The sequence below is a fragment of the Phallusia mammillata genome, chromosome 6 (assembly GCF_965637545.1).
Source record: "Phallusia mammillata chromosome 6, kaPhaMamm4.hap1.1, whole genome shotgun sequence".
In the NCBI taxonomy this organism is placed as follows: Eukaryota; Metazoa; Chordata; class Ascidiacea; order Phlebobranchia; family Ascidiidae; genus Phallusia; species Phallusia mammillata.
The window spans coordinates 7,535,403-7,562,846 of NC_137257.1; the positions used below are offsets into that span (position 1 = coordinate 7,535,403).

Here is a 27,444-nt window from a genome sequence, read left to right on the forward strand (position 1 = left end):
GAATGAAATATTTTGAATTGTTCGTTGAAAAAGGTTGGAAATTACTGCTCTAACGCTTTAGACTGGCATTCCTGAAAATGTCAAAAGCAGACAACATCTATAAATACTGCGAGCTATAGTTTATTTATATATCGCACGAGGAACGAAACAAATAAACACGTTACTATGCGGAACTGTGAAGTGTGACAAAAATAATTTAACAAACAGCCAACTAACAATGACACGATACACGTAGAAAAATAAGAGTTTGAGGCGCAAGCGGCGAACATAGTAATACTATAGAACACGGGAAAATAAAAATGAGGCAACAATTAGTTACACAAGAGCACCCATGGAAGCTTAATACTTAACCAAAAGTCTCGTTGAAGGGAAAAATGTTGGATGGTGTACAAGCCTTGATACAATCTTGGCGTTTGTTCTCTAGAATAGTTTTATTAGATTCCGTTTGCCACCCAAGCAATTCATTAAACTCGTAAAACCAAACTTACATTTAACATTGGAGGCGTGATATATGTATAACATGGTTGCATCATGGTAGAACCGACGTACAACCTTTGTAGCACAATTTGTTAAATTAATGCAACACTTTACCGTTTGGCCAATACCTTACCAGGCAGTATTTTACCGGACGCAGTACCACTTAATGGAAACACTCTCAGTTTGGTGAATAGTCCAATTAATATCTTTCCCATTGAATGATTGATAAGGCACAACTGCGATCAACTATTATTCTTCAATTATCGATTTGCAAAAAGTTCTCCTAATTATGGTCCGTATTTTTCCTCAAAAACACTTTATGACACTTTATCTGCGTCCCGGTATGCACAACTACAATCACTACTGCTTCTAAAACCAAAGGCGTTGCTGCATTTGAATTCTGAAGTAAAAAAACACGGTAAAAATGCAATTGTACCAACAACGTACATTCCAACTGCGTCTATCGCTATTGCACTCGTTCGAATTTGTCACATCATAGTTGGTGACGTCAGCTTGGCTTGTCCTGGTTGGATTGTGGGCTAGCTGCCGGCATGACTTGAAGCGTGACGGGTGACGTTAAGGTCTGTTGCCCACCAACCGTCGTTGTCATAGCAACCGATGTGGCCAGTTGCAACCCGATGCCTTGAGGAAGGGTCAGTATCTAAACAAAAAAATCAAAATTATTGCAAAATTGTTGTGTTTTTGCAAATTGCTTTTAAGTGCAACAACCACTTGATAGATTTGGCTAAAATTTTAAATAACAACGACTAACCCACTGTTAAACAGTTCAGCACATAAGGGCTTGTATTTCTGGCGTAAAACTACAACCGATTATTTCGGGGTTTAAGGGGTGAATATAATAAAAAGTTAGAAAATTCTTTAGAATACCTTACATTGCACCAACCAACAAAGCATGAAACTCCTAGATGCTGTACTTTGGTCCGTTTATCCGTTTTTTTAAAAAAAATACGTGTTGGGGGCCTGGGGGTGAGCCGCTGGGTTATTCGGGGTCAAACTTCAGAAGGATCAAATTGAGATTAATAACTAACATCTGTTTAAATTTAAATAAATTTGAAGCACTCTTTTTTGACCAAACGCATAGAACAAACCAGCAGTAGGCAGAAATGAATATTTGGGGGTTTAAGGGGTGAAAATGGGTTAATCCAAAAAAAGATACAAAATTATTTGAAAAACCTTACATTGCACCAACCAACAAAGCATATCACCCAGAGATGCTGTACTTTAGTCAATACAGCCGTTTTAAAATTATTACGTTTTGGGGGCCTGTGGGTGAACCGCTGGGTCAATCGGGGTCAAACTTCAGGAGGATCAAATTCGGGCTAATAACTAACATCTGTCCAAATTTGAATAAATTTAAAGCACTCTTTCTTAACCAAACGCGTCTAACAAGCCAGCGTTAGACAGAAAAAAGAAAAAAAAATACGGACAAAAACAATATAAGGGGACCCATAAAAATCAAAATTATTGCAAAATTGTTGTGTTTTTGCAAATTGCTTTTAAGTGCAACAACGTTTCCAAGGCATGGATATAGATTGGTTAAATGGTTAAGCTTCGTGATCTAAGATTTTATACACCGAAATTGGGAAAAAAGGGTCCTAAATATAACTGAAATACATTTTTGACATTTAGCATAACATAGCTCAGAACAAAAATGTCAAAAAGAGAATTTTGTTACCAATGATTTGAATACGCACCTGACCTAGACCTCCTTGATTGCCAGGTAGCCCATTCATCTGCATTGTTTGTATCCCCCCAGTGCCACCAGCATGATAAGACTGCAGTGGGTAGCCCAGTAAATTAATGGGAATGGCTGGTCCATTGTTTGCCATCATGAAACCATGGTTTCCGGGCACAATAAACTGTGTATGTTGTGCCTGCGATGAATTTTTGTCAACCGGTATGTCGTGTACAACATGATGGGTCGGAGCGACGGTGACAGGTTCACGTGACTGGGTTACTCTGGGTCGTTTTGGTTGATCGCGCTTATCGTTGTCCAAAGAGTCGACCGAAATCGTGGAGCTGCTGGCGCTGTCTGCCGAACCAGAGCGTTTACGCAAACTGTCGGTTAATGCGGGAGAGTGTACCCGCTTGGTGGCACCAGAGTGCTTAGTTTGAAGAGCCATTTGACCCACAGGCTGGGCAACCATCTTGGTAGTGGTTGGAGCTTGCAAATTTGCAAACTGAACTCCGTGCTGGCCAACCGGGACACCAATGTTTCCTGGATACATTACATACCCCACTGGAATCATCAGTGGCATATTTGCAGGCGCCAGAACTGTGGAACGGTCCCCTTGGACCACATCCTTCCCCTCCACTGGGGCATTCATGACATATGCGACAGCGGGTTGACCTTGAACCGACCCGCTTGCCATTTGAGTGGTGTTTACTTGACCAGAAGTGGAAAACGCAGACACTTGGGACATATATGGTGCTTGAATAATCTGGTAGGCCATCTGGTTGCCGGTGACCGAAACAGGCATGGTTTGGTAGTTTGGCATGGTTTGACCTGGCATCTGGATCACACCATTTGCACCAACGCTGGCTCGAGGATGGTCCGCAGAGGTTGCCGGTTGTGGTGTCGCTTGCAAATATGTGGAAACTGTTGGTAAATATAAATTCATTGAAATGCGATTGATCTATTTAGATTAATTGAAATGCGTTTTTTTAAGAGTTAAAGACACAAAATTACCTGGAGTGACTGGTGCCGATTTGCAAACTGATGTCTCTATGGCGCTAGCTGGTGGCGAAGTAGAATTGTGACGTCCAACCACTAGGGCAGAAGGAATAGTCGGTTTGGTGGCTTTTTGTAGAGTGGTGTAGGAAACCTAAAAAAGCATTAACAAGAACAGAGATTAACATTACGGGCCAGAATAAAATTTTAAAAAAATCGTTGAGTCATTTACCTGCGTCATTGACGTCGGAGCTGGAAGATTGGAAGACGCTGGTGGTCCGGATGAAGCAACACTCGTTTTGGATTTTGACGTTAGGAGTTGCTTTCCGCGCCAATTAGTAGCAGTCGTCATAGTAACTGTAAAAATGTATTTGTTTTAATTTTAGAATTCCTGTTTGGAAGCAAGACAACAAAAAACAGTCAGATGGCGGTAAAGAAATAAAAAGCGACTTACTGGCATGGTGTTTCCGATCCCATAAGCTAAAGGTTGCTTTCGGCCGATAATCAGTTGTCTTCGCAACGGACGCCGTTCCAGAGACTTTTGGGGGTTCATAAGGGTGGACTTGAATTACAGGTTTCTTCTTAGCTACATCCTTACTCCTGTATTCAGTCCACTCCCTGCCGACGGAGTTTTTCAGCCACTGCGGCACCTTCGAATTTACTCGGGACTGGTCGATATACATCGGAGAGTCTCGGTCGCTTTCGGTATCCGAAGTCGAGATCCCGGTTTCCGAATTATCCCGACCGAGAACCGCCGCGGTCGCACCCACATACAGCGAGGTTAGTTTGGGAATGCTATCGCTTACCGATGACATGAAGGAACGAGGGCGGTTTGCCGTGCTGGTCGTGGCCGCTGAGAAGCTACTGACGTCATAGTGACGTTTCTTCATGGGCATGTGTGACTGGCTGGGCGTTGTACTGGCGTTCACAGATATGGTGGGGTTAACATACTTTACCTGCAGAAAAAACAAAATTTATTAACACATAATTTTAATAAGGGACTATTTGAACCATATGAGCAGATTTGAAATCTTTTTTATCTCGTTTGTTTCAGTGATTCTTAACTTTGACGAAACATGATCAAGTTCAAATTTCATTCTTTTAGTGGAAGCTTTTTTGAAACAGAACGCATATTTTATTACCTCAATCATACCACATCTTTAGCGCTGTTATTGTTTTTAGATACTGATGCCTATTTACTTAGGCGAAATATATATATATATATATAACGGTGGATGACTTCAGACAAGTCGAAGTTTTTGGTCTTTTATAACATCCGTTTAAAGTTGTTATTTAAATTGTGATGTAGCTTTGTCAAACCCCGTGGGCATTTCCTTTTTATCAAGACCAAAAATAATATGATCAGTTTACAACTAAAGCTTGTCACATATTCGAACATTCCGACGCCCAAAACAATAACCAGCCTTTACAAATCGTTGATAATAAGAAACATTTCTAAAAACAAACCAATAAAAACACAGACCTACCTTGACTTGGTAGCCGGAGAAAGACGGTAACGAAACACGACCATCGGCGCCCAATACAACACCAGTGTTATGGCGAACAGAAACTGGATTCGAAACTTTAGCATCTGATTCAACACTTGAAACTGCGGCAGTGGGTAAAGTATCAGTTGTTGGTTGAACGTTTACAACCTGTGGCTGTCCCGAGACAACACTAATCGGCTTTGTTGACTCCGAAACAGAGGATACGGAAAATGTGCTTAGGACTTTGTAGGCCGGGTTGGCAACGGGCACATTTTCGATTTTTCGCGTTTTTTGACCATCAAACACCATAGATTCGATAGGTTTCTGAACTTTTACTGTATTATCAGATGATAGAAGAGGCGGGCTTCCTCCGCTGCCAATGTGAAACCGCGGAAAGAAAGAAAAACAGTTCGAAGGGGGCGATGGGGTGGCTGAACGTCCGGATGGGGTCCCGTAGAGCCTCATAGGGGACTTTTGGGGCGCCATAATTCGTCGAACTTCACTTGAAGAGTGGCTTGTGGTACTAAAGTTTACTGATCGTTGGGGCTCAACAGGGGGTTGGTTTGGGTTAGGGGGTTGCGCCCCACTTGTGGGTACAATGCGCCGACGGGGTGGGCGGTTTGGGTTGGAAGTTGGTGGATAAACAACAATGTCCCGGTTTAGATTTGGGGAACGTGGTAAGAAGGATAGTGATGCTTTCATTTCTTCTTCTTCGGCTTCTGTACAAAAATAAATAAAACGGTTTAACGACAAAAACGCGTTTAGTCATTAATGTAACATGACAGTTTAACCGATTTGTTTTGTACATTAGGTATGTACACATTAAGTTATGTGTACAAATACTTTACATGTGTTTATATACTGTTTTGTCATCACAACAAAGTAACAAAACTATGATTAAAATAGTGCGCCTAGAAAGCTTTTAGTTAATAGCAAAAATGTATTTACAATAACCGTATCTGCTGCAATGTAGCTTAAACGAGGACTTGAATTAACATTAAAAGTAGTAATTTTAAACAATTTTGTGAATAATGTTCAGTCAACTCAGATGACGACAAGTATTTTTTTAAACATTTTTAGAACTGAAGCTTCACACCTGATGCAGTGGAGGTCGATTGCTGGTCGTCCTCTAATATCCCGGATGTTTGGAGCGATGCCACTGACGAAGTTTCCTCTTGCGTATAATCTAGCAATTAGAAACATATGGGTCGTATTGGATGAAAGGTTCGCAACGAAACTGTCTGCATGCACCAGTTTCAACACGGAAAACGCTCCACCTAACAGTTTTTGCACGAGAGCATGGCAATTTTTGAGCTTTTGTGAAACAAAATTCTACCAATTCATTTTTTTTGAAAACGCTAGATGCGGATTAAGGCACAACCTAATCGAAAACGTAAGTGCGTAAAAGCGGATTTATTAAAACATCACAAAAATTCTCTGCAAAATGATGTGTATATTTAATCTACAATACAACATTTTGAACGAACTTTTAATATGCGCGTACCTTTGTTGAAGCAGTCTTCCAGGTATTGGTCGATTACTTTGCCGCTTACTGTTTCCAGAAGATCTTTTTTCAGGGTCAAAAATCGCTCCATTTTTGCTTGTTTTTCTTTAGTTAGGTTGTCTAATAGCTGATGATGTTCACTTTCTTTCTTTTTTAAAACCTGCAAACGTACAGCGGGGAATAGAAGCGTCGTTAAACTGTACAGTTACACATTGAAAGGTATTTTGACATTTGGGGTAAAGTATTTAGGTTGATTTCTTGGTTGTGTAAAGTATTTATAAAGGTTAAATTTGACAGGTTTCTGGGGTATATTTTTTTGGGGAAAAACTATTTTTAGGTGTTCTAGATTATTCTGCAACTTAGAAGTAAACTCTATCTAAAAGTTAAATGTTTCATGTGTGTTTTTGTCTCACAAATACCAACGAGCAAATTTTCCTTTGCCAATTAAGCACACTGAGAAGACCACTCATAAAGTTAAAAACAAACTCGCATAAACGTTGTTGACACAGAACCACATGACACATCAAGCAAAAGAGTTTCTCAAATATTAACCTCACTGCTGCACGAAAAGTCAATCCATCACACACTCACTGGGACAGTTAGGATCCTGAGGAGGTCAATTGGTTCAAAATACAACCCGTCCGATTTGACAATATTTTGGTTTGGTTTGCGATCAAGTTGAGCAAGTGGTGTGTTTTCATTTTGTTTTGTTAATTTCAACCCCATTTTCATGAGGTATGCATTTTTAACCTTATTTTTCTTGAAATATAATTTTAAACCTTATTTTTTATGAGATATACGTTTTAAACCACATTTCTCATATGGTTAACTTCTAAACCACATTTTCAAAAGTAACCACTATCGCCGTGATGTACCACAAAAGATTTTCTCGCATGTCGCGAAACAAATGTCTTGGCAATTTGTTTTTATTTTTTACCCAAGCCATCGTTACGCATCACTTTCAGATTTCGAGTTAATGTGTTTTAACGTGTTTCGTTTTTCATGAAAAAGTGTGTCGATAGTCTAAAACGTTGGGAACACTGCTTTAAACAAGTGGCAAATAATCGGTCCAGAATTAGTTGTCCGTAATTGAAAAGATTTGTTTCTGCGCTAACACCTTTGAATTATGTTTTCCTTAATGTATTCCCCGGAATTGAGATACAAGTATTCAAGCTTTTTGTCAAAAAAGCAACAAAGCGGTCAAATCCAGAGAAGTGAAATGTTCATAAGCCAGCCGTATGGGCCAATTAACAAAAAGTCTCCCAGACTTCCTGCTCCTGTCAAACTGCAAAAAGGATGTCGCAATCATTCAATGAATGAACTACAGTAACCCACGTGCGCGTATTTCCCCCGTGACGTCACTGTGCACGTGATATTGACGGTTCATTCTGGTTCAAGGTTCGCGCATCGACTCAGGTCAACATGTTATCGACAGCAAATGTAACTTAATTGCATGTCGCCGTGGCCATTACCTTCGTCTTTACTCACGGTCACTTTATTTACACTTATTTAGCCTCAGTGGCTGTTTGGACTGGACGTGACGTCGCAAAACACTTATGCGCAGTCTTCATGATTACGCAAACACATAACAAGGATTACAAACGAGGTTTGTATATTTTTAAGAAACATCATAGAAATAAGGCTTGAACCTAACTTTAGATTGCTTTAAACGCAAACTGTAACTTTTTTCTCTCACTGAACAGTGTAAATGTTATATGGGTCAACATTTACACCCATTAGCTTATACGCGCAGGTCAGTTTCTAACAACAGCAACAAAACGCGCAGAAAATGCAATTTGGAGATAAACATAACCTCAAACAGATAATTTTGTCTCAAAAATCATGTCCAAATATGAAACAGGGTAAAATGTCTCAAACACATTTTAAGAGACAAACGATAACTAAAAAATGCAATTTAACTCAAATAACAGTGAGCGAATCTTGGTCTGTTATGCGTCAATGAAAGCAGATTCGAATTGATCACGTGGACAAAGGCAGACTTTGTAATAGAGGCTTTACTCAGATCAAGTCAACTTTTTAGTGTCGCAATTACAGGGTAGTTAAGGAAAGACTGTACAGCAAGGTAAACTTATTCGTGCACGTATATATAACATAAAATGGCTCATAAAGCACCAGCAAAAACAGGTACCCAAGAGCAGAAAGTTATTATATTCATTCTACAGTAGGTGTAACTTTATTTTTGTGTTTTTGTCCCTAAGAAACATCGTTTATACGATTATTCAAAGTATACACAGTCAAACAGAACATACAATGAGTCATTAAACCAAATTATGTATCATTTGACACGGTGGCGTTGGCTAAACTTTATAAAGCAAACGATGAACTCTGTAGAAAGCACATGATTTACTATTCAGAGTCAGGCCGTTGCATTATATGTCCCACTTGCTGAAAAAATATGGCTTCTCTGCAATAAGTTGAAATGTCTTGTCCCAAATGTGTTCGACGTTAGTGTGGACATAACATAACTTTGGAGAGTGGGTTACTAAAGGTTAATGACACGACACATCCGCTGAAATACTAACAGTCCAACTGGCAGTTGCCTCTCAGTATAAGCCACTCATGTAAAGTGACCTCCACAGCCACTCACGTAAAGGTGTCAGCATTACCTCATAACAACACAGCAACATGTATGGTATATTAACACCCGTTACTACGTTAACATATGTAGCCAAATTTCACACCTACTTTTTGGTCAAGGTAACATTGTAATAATTTTAGCACTTTCAAGAACTTTACTCTACTGATAACATCTACACTACAGACGTAAATTGTAAAAAGTTTTGCATTTTATTGGAGGTAGCGGTGAATAAATGAACTTTTTTATGGAATTATTATGTTACCACACCCAACTGAGATAACACAGCGATATAATGCACGAAACTACAGGGTTTTATTGTATGGGTGAAGCACTACATTATCAGTTGTATGCAAATTAGTTTGAGAACAGGGTTATACTCCACAATAAAGTCAGTTCTACTTAACTCCCAAGTAAACACGCACAGTCGCTCGGAAATGGTGCAACAGTTCACTATTTCGCCACCCTCTTTATTGCGTAACAATAGTAGCAAGTCATGCGTAGCCCCCGAAGCGCGGATGAATATCAGCATCGACGAGTTGACGATTACGCAATCACTCTTCCACGCGGTGCCGCCAAGAGAAAAAAGAAAATGGCGAGGAGAAATAAAGAGAAAAAGAATGAGGCTCCGAGGTTCGCAGGAGGTGTGGAGCACGAGAAACACGCGTGTGCTGCGCGCCGTGCAGGAGAACACGTGAGTAAGTCATGTGACCAGAGCGAAATTCCTTCAGTCCTACTCTGCAAACAAGCGTTTTCAGATGGCGAGCAGACTGAGGCCCGCGTTAAACAGTGCAATGACTATCCAGGCCAAGCGGTTCCGGCCATGTTAATTGCGTCGATTACAATGCCTTACACGTGATTGTACGTGCAAACATAATGTTGCGTGCGAATGGTTAATGTTTGCTAACATTAGATAAAAACATGATGACTGTTGACACCGTTTTATTTGTACCATAAAAATTCTATGATATGTAGTGCATAATTTAGCATGTATACACGCTATTACCAGATAAAGGTAAACATAAAATACAGCATAACACTTTTTTTGATCAACAAAACCAAGCTCTGAACAGGTCACCAAAACGGCGAGCACCTATCTTTAAAAATGTTGCATAGGGACGGATTTGTAGCAGATACGTTTCGTTTGCCGCGGTGGTGGGCTTGTTTGCCAACAAAAACCGCATAAAGACCTAGTTTGCAACATGGGGTGTTGAAGTTCTATGTCGAAGTTAAATGTTCATGTCGGCAGTTATGAGGTAAATTGCGCAATCAGCTGATATTTTGTGTCAGAATTTTGTGTCTATTTTAAATCTGCTACAGTATGTAGGTCACTTTTGATAAGGCGTTACCAATCCGCATTTTTTTACAACAATAACCACATATTGATTTAATAACATGATAACGTACTGATTAAATTTCTACGGAACACAGAAAAACTCTGTTACTGGACATTTTACCATGAACACATATTAACAATAATAGCATACACGCTTTCTGAACACTGTGCGGAAATATGTTCATCCACAATTTTTGAAATACAAACATTTGACACCGGCCCATATCTATAAATGATAAAATGCTCCAGTGGCATACAAATGCAACAACCAAAAATGTCAACGATAGCATTTTACGCATTGATGCTTATTAATAGTTCAACAATAACGTGTGACACACTACTACACTGTAAAACCAAAATGTCAATGCACATACAAATTATGTTGTTGTTGGCAAATTTGATACTGTTGGTTGCCAATATGCGAGATGCGGTCGTAGAAGTTAGGAGAAATACTTAACAAAAGGTGTTAATTTTAATATACAACTGCCCTTATTCAGCATTATCCCGATGCTTTCGGTGCAAAAATTTTAACCTCGTGCAAACTCGCAAAGGCATTCCTCGCTGTCAGCAGTTACGAAATGCACAGAAACCGCATTAGGACACACCTTCTATTTTACCAATCACGGACAATAAACAGTGAGGCGCGACACTGAGTAGCCTGCAATAACAGATCGATAAAACGCCTCCCTTAATGATTTATTAAAGGAGGCCAAGGCAGTTTACAAGCACGACAAACGCGTGAGACTGCCGAGCCGGAAGTAGGACCACGTGATAAGTGCTAAGCGAGGCATTCTGACTTGTTAAAATATTTCTAAATCATACTGCATGAGCATTTCTTGATGTTATGAGTATTTTGGTGCTGTGCTTTTTTGCAGGTCATATTGATTTAAATTTAAATTGTCCTCAATGTTGGTAGTTTGGTAGCAAAAAGTAAATGTAAAACAGCGTTATAATTAAAAACTAAATTCGTTTAGGGGGACAATTTTGAATTTTTTACATCAAACACAAGTGTTTAATGCACGGAGCACAACCCAAACATTTTGCCAACACGAACATTGTCACAAATGTGCTATAGACCGACCTCCGATAGTACATGACCTAATTCACAGGCGACGTTATCTTGCAATCACCGGACGTTCATTGTGCGTGCCAAGTCTTTTGTTGCAGGCTGCAGCCTCACACTGTCTTTTCCTTTGTTTTCGCCCAATGTATCAGTCTTATTGTGTCGCCCGTCACTCGCCGCAGCAGTTATTGTTGTAAATGTTCAAGTCCAGCAGAGTTAACGTTTTGACCCTAGCCATTGTGACTCGAACGATATAAATAGGCCTGTTTTGTAAAACGAGTCATTATAATACAAACTCGCGCTGGTAGAAGTTTATACGGTAGGGCGTTTAGCGTATGTGTGTTTATACAATTGTAATTTGATATAATGGTTTAACTTACAATCGTTTACTGTGTCTGTAAGTAATCATATTTCTTGTATGTTGATTCTATTTGAATAATATTCTATTTGAATAAGGCAATAAAGGTGTAGGAAAAGTGGTTATTGCTGATCAGAGTACACGAGCGTTAGTTGTTAAAGAACTTCCGATAGTCAGTCCCAAATCTTTTGCGTAACCGTGCAAACGGGAACGTGACATCTGGGGGCTCGTCCGGGATGTACCTCAGTAGTGATTCGTAGGTCCTTAGTCTCAGATCACCAACTAACGGGAAAAGTGCAATACGTCCAGGGTTTCAAAGGGAAGGCTGAACCTGCACCGGTGGCGCTCATTACAGTCGACACGCCCTATTACTCAGGTACGGTTGAGGCAATTTGCGTGACCGACTTAAACGTCGACCTAATCATTGGCAACGTACCTGGGGCCAGAAATTGGGGCTCACCAGATCCAAACTGGAGTGCCGCACCCGTGGAAACCTGTGCAGTTGTCACACGATCCGCAGCACGTGAGCGGGGCCAAACGAAACCCTTAAGAATATCTGGCTGCAAAGGATTCGACGTTATAAATCGGGAGTCTTTTCTACAAGCCCAAAATGAAGATGCATCATTGGATAAGTTTCGGGACAAGTCAGGGACAAGGTCACAGGGCGACGGTCATGTGAAGTTTGTTCGAAAGGGGAACCTCCTGTACAGAGAGTTCTGGCATCCTAAGTTCAACTATGGAAAGCCAATTCAACAGCTAATGGTTCCTATGGCTTATCGATGCAAGATAATGGAGGTAGCTCATGACTCCATGATGGGTGGCCATATGGGTATAAAGAAAACGCTAGACCGCATTCTTAGAAATTTTTACTGGCCTGGTGTAAGAGGAGATGTTCAACGATTTTGCAAATCCTGCGATGTCTGCCAGAAGACGATTTGCAAGGGGAGAGTTGCAAAAGTTCCACTTCAGAGAATGCCAGCAGTCGATGAACCATTTAAAAGAGTTGCAGTAGACTTGGTCGGCCCAATTCACCCCCCAAGTGAAGAGGGGCATCGCTATTTACTGACTTTGGTCGATTACGCCACCCGGTATCCTGAGGCAGTGCCGTTGAAGAACATCACTACAGAGGATGTGGCGGAAGCGTTGGTTGATATTTACAGCAGGGTGGGCATTCCATACGAGGTGCTATCGGACCAAGGAACCCAGTTCATCTCCAGCTGCATGAGGGAGGTCGAACGGCTTTTAAAGGTGCGCCATCTAAAGACTACTCCGTATTCTCCACAATGTAATGGGTTAGTTGAAAAATTTAATGGTACTTTAAAGACAATGCTGAAGCGACTGTGCAACGAGCAGCCGAAGCAATGGCATCGGTATGTAAATCCCTTGCTGTTTGCTTATCGTGAAGTACCCCAGGAATCCACTGGGTTTGCGCCGTTTGAGCTTCTGTATGGTCGAACGGTCAGAGGACCGCTTCACATCCTCAAGGACATGTTCACCAACGAGACAACAGATCCAGAAACCATGTGCAGCTACCAATATGTGTTTGAGCTTCGAGAGAGACTGGAAAATACCATGCAAATCGCCAAAGAAGCAAGTGTGAGGGCACAAACCAGGTACAAGAAGAATTTTGACCGCAAGGCAAGAAGGCGGACGCTTAAGGAAGGTGATCAGGTTTTAGTTCTGCTCCCTACCGATAGCAACAAGTTGCTCATGCAATGGAAGGGACCGTTTCAAGTCGAAGGGAAAGTTGGAATCAATGACTACCGCGTAAACGTCAAAGGTAGTACTAAGCTTTACCACATTAACTTATTAAAGGAATACGTCCAACGAGGATCAACAGAAGAAAATGGATCAACGACAAGCGACGCGCTGGTAATGAGTGCTTTGTGCCATAATGAAATTCCCGACTCGGTGGACGACGACGAATTGCTGGAGTTAAACTTGGGAACCCACCATGAAACAACCGATGACCTGGTCGTCAGTGATTCTCTCACCGACTCACAGAAGCAAGAAGTCAGGAAGATTGTCGAAGCACATGTAGAGGTATTTTCTGAAAAGCCCGGATGCATGAACTTGGTTGAACACAGTATTCAACTTACCAACGAAAAGCCCATACGATCGAAGCCCTACGCAGTACCTTTTAACGTGCGCGAATCATTACGAAAAGATATTCGCGAAATGTTAGACACAGGAGTGATAAGACCTTCAACGTCATCATATGCGTCACCGGTGGTTATTGTTCGAAAGAAGGATGGATCAAACAGGATTTGCATCGATTATCGGAAACTTAACAAGGTAACGGTGTTTGATCCTGAACCTATGACAACGGCCCAGGATGTTTTCCACGACTTGAGAGACGACAAGTACTTTTCGACGATCGATTTGACTAAAGGATACTGGCAAGTAAAAGTCACTGACTCAGACGTACACAAGACAGCTTTTGTGACACCGGATGGATGCTACGAATTTTGCAAGATGCCATTTGGGATGAAAAACTCCAGTGCAACGTTTGTACGCGGGATGCGAAAGTTGTTGAAAGGTATGAGGAACGTGGAACATTACATAGACGACGTCATTGTACATACGAAAACTTGGGAAGAGCACCTTACGACGCTGCAAGAGTTGTTTAAGCGACTGGCGCAAGCCCACATAACTGCACGACCAACCAAATGTCTCCTGGGTGCAGGTGATGTTAATTTTCTGGGGCATCACATCGGGAAAAATGTCATTGGCTTGCATCAGGATAACGTGAAGAAAATAAAAGACGCATCAAGGCCAAGAACCAAAACGGAGGTCAGATCGTTCCTGGGGTTAACCGGCTACTATCGGGACTACATTCCAAACTATGCCTCTATAGCTGTGCCGCTAACGGATCTTACCAGAAAGGGTCACCCGGATACCATCGATTGGGGCGACGAACAACAAACAGCCTTTGACAACCTTAAATCAGTATTGTCAAGCAAGCCAATTCTACATCTACCGGACACTACACGTGAATTTGTTTTACGGACCGACGCCTCATGCGAGGGTATTGGGGCCGTTCTGCTCCAAATGCACGATGAACAATACTTTCCAATAAGCTATGCGAGTAAAAGGTTATCGAGTGCAGAGCGACGATACTCCACCATCGAGCGCGAATGCCTAGCAGTCGTATGGGGGGTTAAAAAATTCATGGTATACCTATACGGACGGAAGTTTATCTTGCAAACAGATCATCAACCATTGTCCTTTTTGCAAAACGCAAAATTATTGTTGTAAATGTTCAAGTCCAGCAGAGTTAACGTTTTGACCCTAGCCATTGTGACTCGAACGATATAAATAGGCCTGTTTTGTAAAACGAGTCATTATAATACAAACTCGCGCTGGTAGAAGTTTATACGGTAGGGCGTTTAGCGTATGTGTGTTTATACAATTGTAATTTGATATAATGGTTTAACTTACAATCGTTTACTGTGTCTGTAAGTAATCATATTTCTTGTATGTTGATTCTATTTGAATAAGATTCTATTTGAATAAGGCAATAAAGGTGTAGGAAAAGTGGTTATTGCTGATCAGAGTACACGAGCGTTAGTTGTTAAAGAACTTCCGATAGTCAGTCCCAAATCTTTTGCGTAACCGTGCAAACGGGAACGTGACAAACATGTAATATCGAAATCTGTCTACATGCCCTCTTGAAAGCCTTGCATGTAGCATACACGGGTAGATTAAAACCCATTGAACCAAATCTTGCCTTGACACTTCCACGGCATAACTGAGGTAGATTGGTTGTAAAACTATGTAGTAGCACTCTGGTGTTGTCTGACCAGACATTAAACCGCCCAAAACAACTAGCACACCAGTACGGCTAATGTGATAGACCATGCATATTTTCACAACATACTCGGCATTTCAAACTAATACCTTCATATTGTAACATATTAAACACACCAAATGTCCTCAAATTTTTGTAGGTTTAATACCTAAAAGTCTGAATAACGAATAACGAAAGTCATTCTGTCATAACATCTGCAGTAAATTTTCCTTGACATTTGTGCGTACACTCAATAAACTCCTGAAAACCCAAACCTATACAAAAGACCACAAAATAAACTCTGAAAACCAGCGCCTCAGAAAGTTACTGCGTAAAGAGAGAAAAATGCAATTATTAGCTTGGACGAGAAGTACAGCAATTCATTATGCATGAGTAGAGGTTTACTTCAACGATTAAAACTCCGAACGCTATCGTTTTCAGTATTGTCAGGCACTTGAAAGCGAAATTGGCAAAATAATACAGCTATTTTTTTAAGTCAGGTCTTTCAGAAAAAACGTCCTTGGTTTTGCCTAAAAAATACTGTATTTTTCAAGATCTGACAATGAGATTTAGGCTGGTCACAGTCAAAAAATTGTATCAATGCATAATATGACGAGTGTTTCTAAATTTGTCAGTTTGAATACACTTTTGTTACCTGCATTTGTCACGTTTTGTCAAAACTGAATATGAGCCCAAACACGCAGCGTCTGATTTCTGTTATCTGCGCTTAAATACAACCCAAATCTTGAGGCTTACACAGTACTTACAGAAATACATACGAAACAATGAGGCTTAATAAACATAGATTTCTTCCCTGTCTGCTGCAACCATAAAAACACAGTTCAAGGAAACAGTGCACGTTACTGACAATCAACCTTTTACGCAAGAACTAAAAGTAAAGTACCGCTTGTCAAACCATGCTTTGCTCGACGGAGCCATCAACAAGTCTCAAGCCAGGTACCTTAGTTTACTTTCAAAATTCCTATAGATTAAATAAGACTATTAAATCGATGTTTTCTTGGGTAAGTTCCAAAACAAATCGTTAACGTCTGCCCGCTGGCATCAAAATCTGCAACTCATCCAGCTGTTGGGAGAAAACTTGAACATGAAGGAAACTTTTGCCTCAGCAACGATTGCAATTTGTTTCCGCTAATCAAACGTTAGGAACGTGACAAGTTTTAAGAAGACTTTTAACATATGTCCTAGAACGCCGCGTACTAAGAAAAAAGAGAACCTGCCTCTGAAACATCTGTTTAGGCAACAGGCAAAAAACTTTGCAAAATAATGCAACTTAACATCAATGATACGGTTTTGTCGTATGTCTACAATCACACACTATTTTAACCCAGCAAAGACAACAGCTTCCTCACAATAACCTTGACGTTCATAACATCAAACAACTGCCAATAAACCCTGATACCTCTGCTCAGGCAAAGAACTTACGTGCACTGTAACAGCTCGCTTTGAATTGCCTACATTTAATCAAGTGTTAACGGCGTCAAGTTACATCCAGAAATAGCATAGGACCGGTTGGTAAACAAAAGCATGGTGTGTATGGACTGACCTGTATATGACGAAACGCGGCTTTCAAGATGGTAAGGTTCGAAGAACGCCGCATGCCAAGTCGCGGTACACAAGACTTCAGTGCTTCAAAACGTTCCTTCAGGTGGGCACGCCTGCGAAAAATACGTGGTGTTAGTTTAGTGCAACAAAATAATTAACATAGCAAAAAAGATAAAAAGGCCCATAACAAACTTAAAAAAATTGCAATAGTGCAGTGGTTCTTAACCGGTGGGAAATTTCCCACTAGTGGGAAATTTAATGTTTTCAGAGGGAAATTATGTAAGTCGGGTAACCAAACTCGGTCCCGAGGGTCGAATCCGGCTTTGAATTAACCGTTGAAAGTTACTTTACTAAAATTTTTCCGCACCAACATGTAAGATTAATTTCACCTAGGTTTACAAGACACATACAAATCCGAAGGCCGTTTGTTGCATCACAGGCAAGACTAAAAGTATCAATGACTTTACTATTTAGCGCGAATAAAAGCCTTTCCTTGGTTGATTGTGATGCAATAAGTGACTATTGCAAGCAGAGGAGACTCTTCAATATTCCAAAAACTTTAATCTCTCACAGTAGGGCACAAAACATCATTAAATTACAAGTGGGAAATTCGAAGTTGGTGGTTGACTTTAGTGGGAAACTACACCAAAAAGGTTAAGAACCACTGCAATAGTGCATCAAATAATCGAAAATTAAGACAAAAGCTACATGTTACAAATTAAAGCAGGGGCGGGCAACTTCTCCAGTAGGCGGGCCTGATATGGGAAAATGAAGTACTTGGCGGGCCGGATACCCGAATCGATACATTAATCGCGTATTTATCCAGTGATTTAAAGCGGATTTTTGACCACTTAAACGTCCTAAACCAAATACAATCAAGAACGTCACAATTACAATACAGTCCAAACAATCTAACTGATATAACATAAAATTATTTACCACAGCAAATTGAATGCATACACCACAGACTTAGATACTGCTGAAACACTAACTAGGCTACACGTGTGGAAACAAAGGAAGCCGTGAAAGCAGGCCACACACAAGGTTGGCGGTTATGTCGTAACAATAGATGTATGGTGCAATGGTAACAAAGGCGGGAAAGTTTTTTGCTATTGGGGAGCGTTACTGTCTGTTACAACTATAATTTGACGTAGTAAGCAAGTAGTGTGGGATTGCGGCAGACTGTGGCCGTGGGCCACATTATCATGTAAGACCAGAAAGTGTCTGCGGGCCGCTCAAAATCCCGTCGCGGGCCGTATGTTGCCCGCCCCTGAATTAAAGGCTACATTTCGTGTAAGCAACAAATATTTATGTCGATATTAATTTATACTCGGTGTTTAATTCTTAGCGAAAGGCGGTTCCCTATATTTTTCAGTATCGTGTGCAAACAACGGCAATGTAGCCCCCTATTAGTGCAAACTTTATCTAAGCCGAGCAAAGTCTGCTCACGATCTGACAAATGACGAAATTACACACAACTAAAAGCTCATTTCCTAATGCAGCGTTAAATTAGTTTTAGCATAATATTATTCCGTTTTCTTTTTGACAATAAACGTTCCTAAAGTTTAATGGTAATAATGCTATACCCGCATTCACACATATCCGGATGTTGCTGTGCTTTAGTTAGGCTGTTTTCGTGCTAAAGCAATTCAGTCTATTTTTCTAAACTGATCTCGGCTTCGGCCACTTAAAGTGGGCATTTGTTGAAAAACGTCTGTTAATGTCACATCACAATGGGCTACTCTTCGGTAACTTTTAAACTGCCACCTTAACACCTACGCCTGTGTCAGTAAAGCATTTGGTGCAGGGTAGATCGAATGTCAGTAATTGCACTTCTGCAGATTTTTTTCATCCACCGATTATTTAGGCTTTGATATTCGTAATCTTTATCTTTGCGAAGCATGACGATGTCTAATTTTAGCCCCGGGGCAACGCCAGAACTTTAAAACCACCTATTTTGTGCTTTGTCACAATGAATAGGGATTATGTCCAGCTTGATCACTGACCTACAAAAAGAATTTCATTTCACAAAAAATACCTGTTTTTCTCAAGTTGGTTGTGTGTAAGTGTGACAGATCTTTTCATAGGTCTAAAATACATAACATTTTTAGGTACAGTTATAAAAAAGTTTTTAAATTTGATAATAATCGTAAAACTACTACTCAATTTTTGTAACCCAAATATGTTAAAATTTTATTTTAGAAATAATTTGCAGTCAACAGTCATGTATAATAGTAAATAGTTATGCAGTTCAAATATGTACAATCCTTTTTTTGCCATACAAATTGCCTTTTTATTAAACAAAAAAACTTACTTAAACTGAAGTGCAGCGTACACCTTTTCGTCCTCACTGGTTTTGATGAGTGAAGGCAGTAAAGTGTTAAAGTTTGGATCTGTAAGTTCATTACTTAGCAAGATTCGTTTTTCTATTGTTTTCGGCGCAGGTACTCCATGCCATGTCTGTGGTGTCTGCTGTAGGTTTACTTCAGGTGCTGGGACAGCCTGGTGGTGTAAAAGCGTTCCACTTGGTTGCATGTTAATTACTGAAACCTCATTGGACTTCTGATGTGGGGTCGTAAACCTGGGTTGATTATCCTGAGAGTTACCTACAAAATTACATGAAAATTCAATTTTAAAACAAACCTGTAAATTTTGCACCAAAAAAATAAACTTTCGACAGGGTAAGCAATTGCAGTACAAAGAAGTGCAGTACTACCAATTTAGAACATTAAAATTTTCGATAAACTGGATGACTACTTTTAAAATCTAGTGCATGTAATACAAGCTTATAGCTCAACTTTAAAATATGTTTTGTATTGTACTGGGTGCATTGTTACAATTTCTGTAATTGGTTTAACCTATTAATTTGCTTTTAAAAATATTAAAAGGCTATTCATTGACATCGTATTTTAAATTCTCTTGTTTTTTAAATCGTATTTTAAATACTTTGGTTCAGATAATGTAATAACTTAAAACAATGGCCTACAGTAATTGAACAATGATTGTTGATTAAAGCAATGACCTTGTTTAATTAGACCGTTTTTTTTTTAATTATCAGAAATCTTGAAAATACATATTATGAAAAGTACACAGTGTGCTTCCAAGTCCTAAAGAACATTACTGATTTGAAATGGTTAAATGCAGTGTGGTAAATGTTTTTTTTTTGCTTTCCCCCTAAAAAGTGTTTTGTTCTCCTAATTTTGTCATTTTTGTGCCTTTACCAACCAAAAATATGAAACAAATATTATATAAAAGCAGTAATACCAAAATTTCCACATGATTAAAGTGTAAGTGTTATAAATACAAGGCAATAAAAGTTAATTTTAGTTGTGTTACAGCGGAATGTTACACAATGTGTAAGTCTGTTGCCTATGCAGTGCTTGCGGACAAAACCTATTGTCGTCATTGACATGTGTGTGGCGGTGCACGTTCGCACGTCACGCGCATCAAAAGTGACGTCAGGTGCGCAAAAAACAACCCCAGTGATAAATGCCTCGAAATTCATACCGTGAAAGTGTCAACGATAAAACATGCCTGTGAATGCCGAATATATTTATAGACTAGCATTTATAAGGACCGGCGGTGGGTTAAATAAACTCATTTCCTAAAAGTTGTTTCATGCTTTTCAAAAATTTAAAATGATTTATTAAATTTTCCAATTGTTAGTTCTTTCAGTTTTTTCAAGGGTTAAAAATAAGTGTGTTAAATTTCCCACTTTTGGGGAGTTTTTTTTGTCGAAACACTTCTTGCTGCAAAACCGCCGGAAAAGCATGTAGGGTTGTGGACGTGTTTAGCAGGAAATCGATTGCAACAAAGACATCGGAAACAAAAAAATTGGCGGAATCGATTTTATCGCTTAGTGGGAAAAGTAATGGACAATCGTTGCACAGACAATATATTGTCAACTTTTTCATATTAGCACGTTTTGCCCGCCGTATACTCACGAGGATAATATAACGCTACAATACTTTCTATACTGCTTTCAAACTGTTCCATGCGCTGCACTGTGTACAGAAAGTGCATTTCAATTCTGTTGTGATGAAAAGCCAGTAAAGAAGGGAATCTGAACTTTCTAAAGTGTTACCGGTTACTGACTCATACCGCAAGATCTATTTACGAAAACTGACTGTGCCAAGAACGTAGACTACCCAGTAACCCACGTCACGTTCACGTACAGGCAGTGTTCCACAGGGAACGATTGCGTTTGACCTTGACTACGAAGTGATGAAATTTCCAAGTGCGATGAAATACACGGTGTTTACGTCAATTAACAAAGAACTCGTTTCATACCGGGCACGATAATACCTAATCCGCAAGAAAACTCAAAACTGCATATTTGGCATATATACAACCATGACCGTGATTTTTAATGAAGGTATTTAATGAGAATATGCATTTTAACGACATTGCGCTTTTCTAATATATTTTCAAACGACTGTTACAACCATCAAACGACTGTTACAACCATAGTTAGATTGAAGTATGTCATGATAAAAATTTGAATGATCCGCTTAAAATAGCAAGGGGCGAGTATTTGTCAGTAACTCTTTGGCATTTTGGACTCTTTAACGATGTAATAAATAGTGTTACTTGACCTGAAAGTCATCAATTTCATGGCAAAATGAGATCAAGTTTCGACCTACTATTGCCACGTGTTGGACTATGTCCTGATACACGTGTATTGCCCAGGGGTACCAGACAGCTTTTGGATGGTATTTGATTTAGTAAAACTTGTTTTGCAGGTCTGGGCACAAATTTACACATTGTCGAAACAATTAATAACGCTGCAATTTGTGATATACGCTGTATAAAGGTAACAAAAAAATCGGCCATCTCAAATTTGTCTTATTTATAGATTTTTTAAACATTTTTTCACATAGATGTATCAAGTGCGAAAACCACTTACATAATATTACCTTCAGGATTTTAGAATGTAATGCATCCTGAAATGAAAAAGTTTAAATTCTTTTTTTTTCAAATGGCTCATCTGTCCAGACCTTATGTAACGAGCAAAATGCGCTAACGACTGCATGTTTTAGCAGTTAGCCGCATAGTTTTGAAAATAGCTTCACCGCCGCCTTCATAATGGGCAAGACAGCACAAAAGTTCAGAAAGATTGTTGCCAACACTTAGACCCCGCTACAGACGCTCTACAAGCCCACAAGCCAAAATTGCGCGTGCGCGCACACCCATAACGAAGATCAGCCAAGCAGAACCACGCGTTCGGCGCGCACGTGGATAACGCAAACACGTGATTCGCCAACGAGACTCGAGAACGATCACGTGTTTATTTCACCCGATACACCACGGGCAAACGAGCAACGGGCGTTCAATGGCCCGAGGTTACGCGTTCGCCTTGTTGATGCGCCTGCCAGCGTTCAAACGTGTTGTCACGTATGCGCTTGCGTAATGTATGTACATATCTCTCTTACTATTCTCCTGATTGCTCTGCACTCCACGAGCAAGAGGAGGGTTTAAAATACCACGCTGTGCGGTGCGCAAGTTTTGGTGCGCTGTACACCAGTAATGGCGGATTGTTACAGAACAATTTACACAATACAAATATATAGCCAAATATTATCCATTTACGCAACTACGATTTTTATTAACAAGTAAATAAGTGACAAAAATGTTACTACTTCAAAGTACCAAAGGCACAGTAAACAAACTATCTATGGACTGGTGCATAAACACGATTTTTTGAGATAATTTATTGCTTCTTAATCAATTAGGTTTACCTGGAAGAAAATCAGGCCCTTGCTGGTTTGTACGCCGCTTCTCCATTTCATTCTGAACAAAAGTTTCACCAGGGAGAGACTCCGCCATTGCTGTTTCCACTCCAGTAGCCTCAAAGTTTTTCGGCACATCGTCACTTTGCGAAGAAACCGCCAAGTCGGCCCGTCGCGTAACGTTTGTGCCTTGTACGCCCGTGTCCTTGTCTTCGAGAAATTCGACAGCTGCTAAAAGTGTATGCAGGCTCATGGTGCAATAACTGTTTTATCAACTATCGTCTTGAGTGACAAGTTTTTCGTCTTGGTGATAGTTCCGTTTGACCAAACAGCCTTTAAGATCCAAAGAAACACGCCACTTTGCTTGGTATCATATTGAAACCATAGGTTCAGTACCACCGTTTGCAAAAATGCCCTCAATTAACTCTGTACTAAACAGAAACGCAGATGTGTAACAAAGCAATACCTTTACAAGCTGTACAAATTAACTTTACAGGCGGTACAATTCAGCTGGCTAGACCCAAAGTATTCACTTCCTTCCAAAACAATCCAGATCACTACCGTACAACAACTGTAGCAATTGTTTGTAAACAACTAAGACAGGCAATGCACGTTATCGACAAAACACAATGCACGCGTCCTTCTAAACAGCACTATTTTCTCTGACACAGAAATGGCACGAACGTGGAGACCCTGCGCCTTTTTCCTGCTTTTTGTCACGTGACGCGTGTGCGCGCAGAGCAGTTGTCCTTATACGGCATGCACCACGTGATCAAAATCATTCAAGCGTGCAATGATGGCCTGAACCTTCGTTTGCAATGCTGTGCCGTTTAGCTTGTTTGTTTGCCATTGGCAAATTGCGAATCGCAATTGTAACAAGCGTTAGAATTAAGAAAGGCACGTTTAATGAGGTTTGATTGCCTGAAGTTAACCTAAAGACCAAGCTGCAAAATATGAATGATATATGTTACTGCCCAGTATTGTGTTTTGTTTTTATTCATAGGTTGGTTTGTGACATGTATGCAGTATTTGTTAATGCATTTTTTGCATTTTGTTTATTTTTGCCAGTCACCAATAATTTTTTATCAATTTAAAACAACCTACAATTTTTATCAGTCACTACATAAGTCAAAACTAACCTACAATAATGACAAGTTTTAAAGTGTGGGGTTGAAAAACGTTAAAGTTAAATACAGTGGTGGGATTCAGCCAGTTCGCACCGGTTCTATGGGCCCATCTCATGAATTTTTATGAGATCAGCAAACCGGTTAGCATTACTGATTACTGGATTTTTTTGTAACAAAACCAACTGAAAAATACAACTAAGAACTGGCTGACAAAAAATTTTAATCCGCCACTGGCTAAATAGTACTGACAGAACCAACATCACATTAATTAAAATAGCAACTGTTAATGCAGAGTTTAAAGAACAGCATTTGATATTTTCAAAATAATATGATAGTGCACAGCACTTAATCACCACATATTATTCATTCCATTGCAAATAATGATTTGCAAAGTCATTATTCAGAATTTCTATTACAAAAGGTCTGGTTAATATAACCAAAATGAATCATCAACATAATATGAATTAAAATAATAATATGGTATGAGCTAAAAGGAACAGTTTTGAAGGCTTTTACATCCAAGGGTGTTTTCTTTTTATGTTGTTATGTGGTTCTATGTTGTAAGATTAAAAAATAGCATCAGTCTATTGTTTATTTTAAATTGTGGTTGTATTTGATTTGTTAGTTTGCTTGAAATTAGGCATTTAACTTTTGTTGGATTTTTTGAATTTATTGTAAACTTTGGCTAGAAGTGCTTATAACTCAAACGAACAAGACCATGAAGATAAGAGTCTTCGATCATCAAGGAATTGAGGAATAATCATAATGTTATTTTACAGTTGGTAATAACATTTGAGAAATTTACATGTATCTTGTATATTGTTAGTGGCTAAATCAGTAAGGTTATGTATAAACAATGTTTTTTGTTAATTATCAAATAAGCAATGGACACACTTAAATGAAAGGCAGAATAACTTTGACTTAACTCCTATTATTTGATAATTACCTTACAAAAATTATACAATATTGTATGAAAAGTGAAGTAACTGATAACTTTGAAAGTGTGCCAAAATAGAATTATCTTATTTTAAACGCTTTCCAAATCCAGGAAATATAATGTTCCTAAATCCTTTTCTGCATGTTTGTTGTTATTTGTTCATAGTTTGCAGTTTGTGTAGTAAAAACTGCCCTTTAAAGAATATTGTGATCGTAAAGCAAAAGCAGAGCCATTGTTCAAAGTTTTAAATTGTTGTGGTTAACTTTTCACAGGTCAAATTCGTAGGGATTTGACGCAACGATGGCGCCCACCAGCGGCAATCTATCATGTTGTTTTGCATGCGATTTTGGGTCGTAACTTAACTCATCACCCATGTTAAATACACGAAATTGTAAATATAAAATATAATTGTAAATATACTAGGTATGACAATTTAAAACGTCAGTGCCAGTGGAATGTTTGTAAAGTGACTAAAAGACGTACAACATTCGTCTTGTATCATAACCGAAGAATTTTTTTTGCCATTTGTCGTCGGTCATCTATTACAGGGGTGGCCAACTTGTTAGTCGTTAAGATCGACGAAAATTTTCTTAATTGCACACGATCGACTGATCAGTAGTAATTTAGGCTGCCACTTACACAAAGCAATAACGCAAATTTCTGCATGAGATTTGATTGACAATTACCACATATTTATATTCATGAGTTTTATTATAAAGCATCACCTAGTTCTTGCAACAATAAAACGTCGCATATGTACATATTTTTCAAACTTTTAAATCTCCTCAATCAATTGCAACTGCTTCGTTAACGCAAACATTAAAGTTGTGACGACAAACGAAATTCACAATTGTTACCCAACAAAGAGAGTGACATTTACATTATTATTGTCTCATTGCACATTTGTGGGTTGTGTCAAAATGTCAGAAGTGCTGTTTTATATTATTTAATTTGTTTTTCAATTGATAAGCTTTTGATTAGTAATGGAGAATTTAGTGCGATCGACCAGTCAAAAGCAGACGATCGACCAGTCGATCGCGATCGACGTGTTGGCCACACCTGATCTATTAGATTGAAAAAATCGCATGATCAGTAGTACCACTGCTGGTCATAGAATTAGAATGTTGTTCCTCAAGGATTTTCTGAGGGAATTTTTGGCACCATACCCGGGGTAGTTGGAAAATTGATTGCGTGTGATTTTCGCTCTGACCGACACAAATATATCAAACCAGAGGATTATGCGTTATCTGGAAACACGCTAGGGCTTGAAAAAACTACTCTGTCGTGTAAAGAAGCCTATTCAGTATTATATAGTAAATAGAAACAAGCAGAAAACGATGTGTTACGTTGCTAACGTATGCATAAAGCTATTTTTCCACAGATGTACAGTAGCAAACAGGTTATTAACCGCTAAGCTCGTAATTGCTGAATTATATCGTAATTTTTACAATGCATTATAAATTAGTCGGAAAATTATTTACCGGTCTTTCTTACACCATTAATAAAGAGTAATTTTGTTTGTGCACTATTGTAGCCTACATGTCGTTTTGTAGTTCAACGAGTATATGGAGAGAGGAACAGACAAGTTATTCCGAAATGAAAAAGTTTTGATGATGAAATTGATTTTTGTGGACCCAAAGTTTGACAAAAAAGGCCTTTCTGCAGTACTTTACAAAAGGTATCATCAAGTATTTTTTCCTCCTAATTCTAGAGTTGTCATGCCAAGAAAAACTCTTTTTGTCACCGTCTAAACTCTAACTGCTGAACGTTTAAAATATTTTAAAACTGAATGGATTGCCTTGAAACAATATCGACAATATTGTACTGTTATGACGTTACTAAATGTTTACTATTTTTATGATTTTACCTAACCTGGAGGCATTGGCCAAATCCAAGGGATGTACGATGTTAGTTGTGGTCGTTAACTCCGCTTACACCACATCACTACTTTGCAAGAGCGGATTTGTCTTGTACAAAGAGTTGCTTTATGCAGATTATAAAGACCCGGTAACCGGCGAAGCAGTCTTTCGCAACATTTTGAACCAACACATCGGAGCCGCTTTAGTATATAAAAGATTGAAACCTTTATACTCTAAATTCTTACTTCTATGTTTTCTGTACCAAACCTATAGGCATGAAGATTTTTTTGCGATTTTGGTTTTGTACGTGCTTGTAGCTGTCGGTAATTCAAAAATGATGCGCAATTTTGCCGTTTTTTGTATTTTTCCCTATTTTATTGATTATTTTCCTTCCCTGTCCTACATTATTTTACACCCCAAATTTTTGTATACCTTTCTTACTTGGTTCTGTTGGAAATCGTTTCATTTCACTTAGTGCACTATTGCGCGGGATCTCATTTTTTTCTAAGACAGGCTTGATTTGGACCTGGCTTGATACTTGAGACCACATTTGTGTCGTAATTAGCATTAGGCTTTATTTAAAAACGCGAAATCGGGCAGGTAGCCCAACCTACTTGAGGGTTTGGACCCGATTATCCGGCCGCTTGCTACTCTGTGTCTGCCAAATTGCTTCTTCCGTTTTTCGCCTCGGCAGAAAAATATATGAATACTTTCACAACCAGCCTGCCACTGCGTGGAGATGGAGTACGAATTTAAGCAGCCTTTTTTACAGACTTCCCTAAGCGTATGACGTGAATGTGTCGAAAAGAACAGTTGGACATTTTAAAATGACACAGTCACAGCTTGCTTTTGCCAATGTAGTTGAGCAAATATTAGCACACGAAAATGACCAACCCTCATGCTACAGTCCGGTTATATGTGTACTT

The 27,444-nt window shown here is 39.3% G+C and overlaps 2 protein-coding genes and 1 long non-coding RNA gene across 5 annotated transcripts; 2 read left to right on the forward strand and 1 right to left on the reverse strand.

Annotated features, from left to right (window-relative positions):
- Positions 1-104: 104 nt before the first annotated feature.
- LOC145232032 (uncharacterized) lies at positions 105-23,039 on the reverse strand. Of its 3 annotated transcripts, none has more exons than XM_080096524.1 (12): positions 22,605-23,039; positions 19,181-19,472; positions 18,905-18,955; positions 16,868-16,979; positions 6,161-6,320; positions 5,753-5,842; positions 4,657-5,375; positions 3,624-4,125; positions 3,402-3,526; positions 3,188-3,323; positions 2,193-3,097; positions 105-1,138 (listed from the first exon to the last, which is right to left on the reverse strand). In XM_080096524.1, the coding sequence occupies exons 1-12, from the start codon at positions 22,846-22,848 to the stop codon at positions 986-988; spliced, it is 3,489 nt and encodes a 1,162-aa protein (XP_079952650.1). In that variant the 5' UTR covers positions 22,849-23,039; the 3' UTR covers positions 105-985. The 3 variants fall into 3 exon arrangements, with proteins under 3 accessions (XP_079952650.1, XP_079952651.1, XP_079952653.1); XM_080096525.1 differs by lacking the exon at positions 22,605-23,039 and adding an exon at positions 21,783-21,890; XM_080096527.1 differs by lacking the exons at positions 18,905-18,955; positions 19,181-19,472; positions 22,605-23,039 and adding an exon at positions 18,453-18,645.
- LOC145232033 (uncharacterized) lies at positions 11,730-15,053 on the forward strand (the record flags this gene model as incomplete). Its single annotated transcript, XM_080096528.1, has 1 exon — positions 11,730-15,053. A coding segment is annotated over one exon (3,042 nt), but the record flags the coding sequence as incomplete, so codon positions are not given.
- Positions 23,040-23,207: 168 nt separating the features above from the next.
- Positions 23,208-27,239, forward strand: LOC145232034 (uncharacterized). Its single transcript, XR_013860816.1, has 2 exons — positions 23,208-24,504; positions 26,213-27,239. It is a non-coding gene; the product is annotated as an uncharacterized LOC145232034 (long non-coding RNA).
- The last annotated feature ends 205 nt before the right edge of the window (positions 27,240-27,444 follow it).

Excerpts from the sequence above, each read along its gene's own strand:
- LOC145232032 (XM_080096524.1), bottom strand. The coding sequence starts at position 22,848 with ATGAGCCTGCATACACTTTTAGCAGCTGTCGAATTTCTCGAAGACAAG. Across the intron at positions 19,473-22,604 it reads AGGGCCTGATTTTCTTCCAG|GTAACTCTCAGGATAATCAA; the intron begins GTAAACCTAATT and ends GTAATTTTGTAG. Across the intron at positions 6,321-16,867 it reads CCGCGTTTCGTCATATACAG|GTTTTAAAAAAGAAAGAAAG; the intron begins GTCAGTCCATAC and ends GTACGTTTGCAG.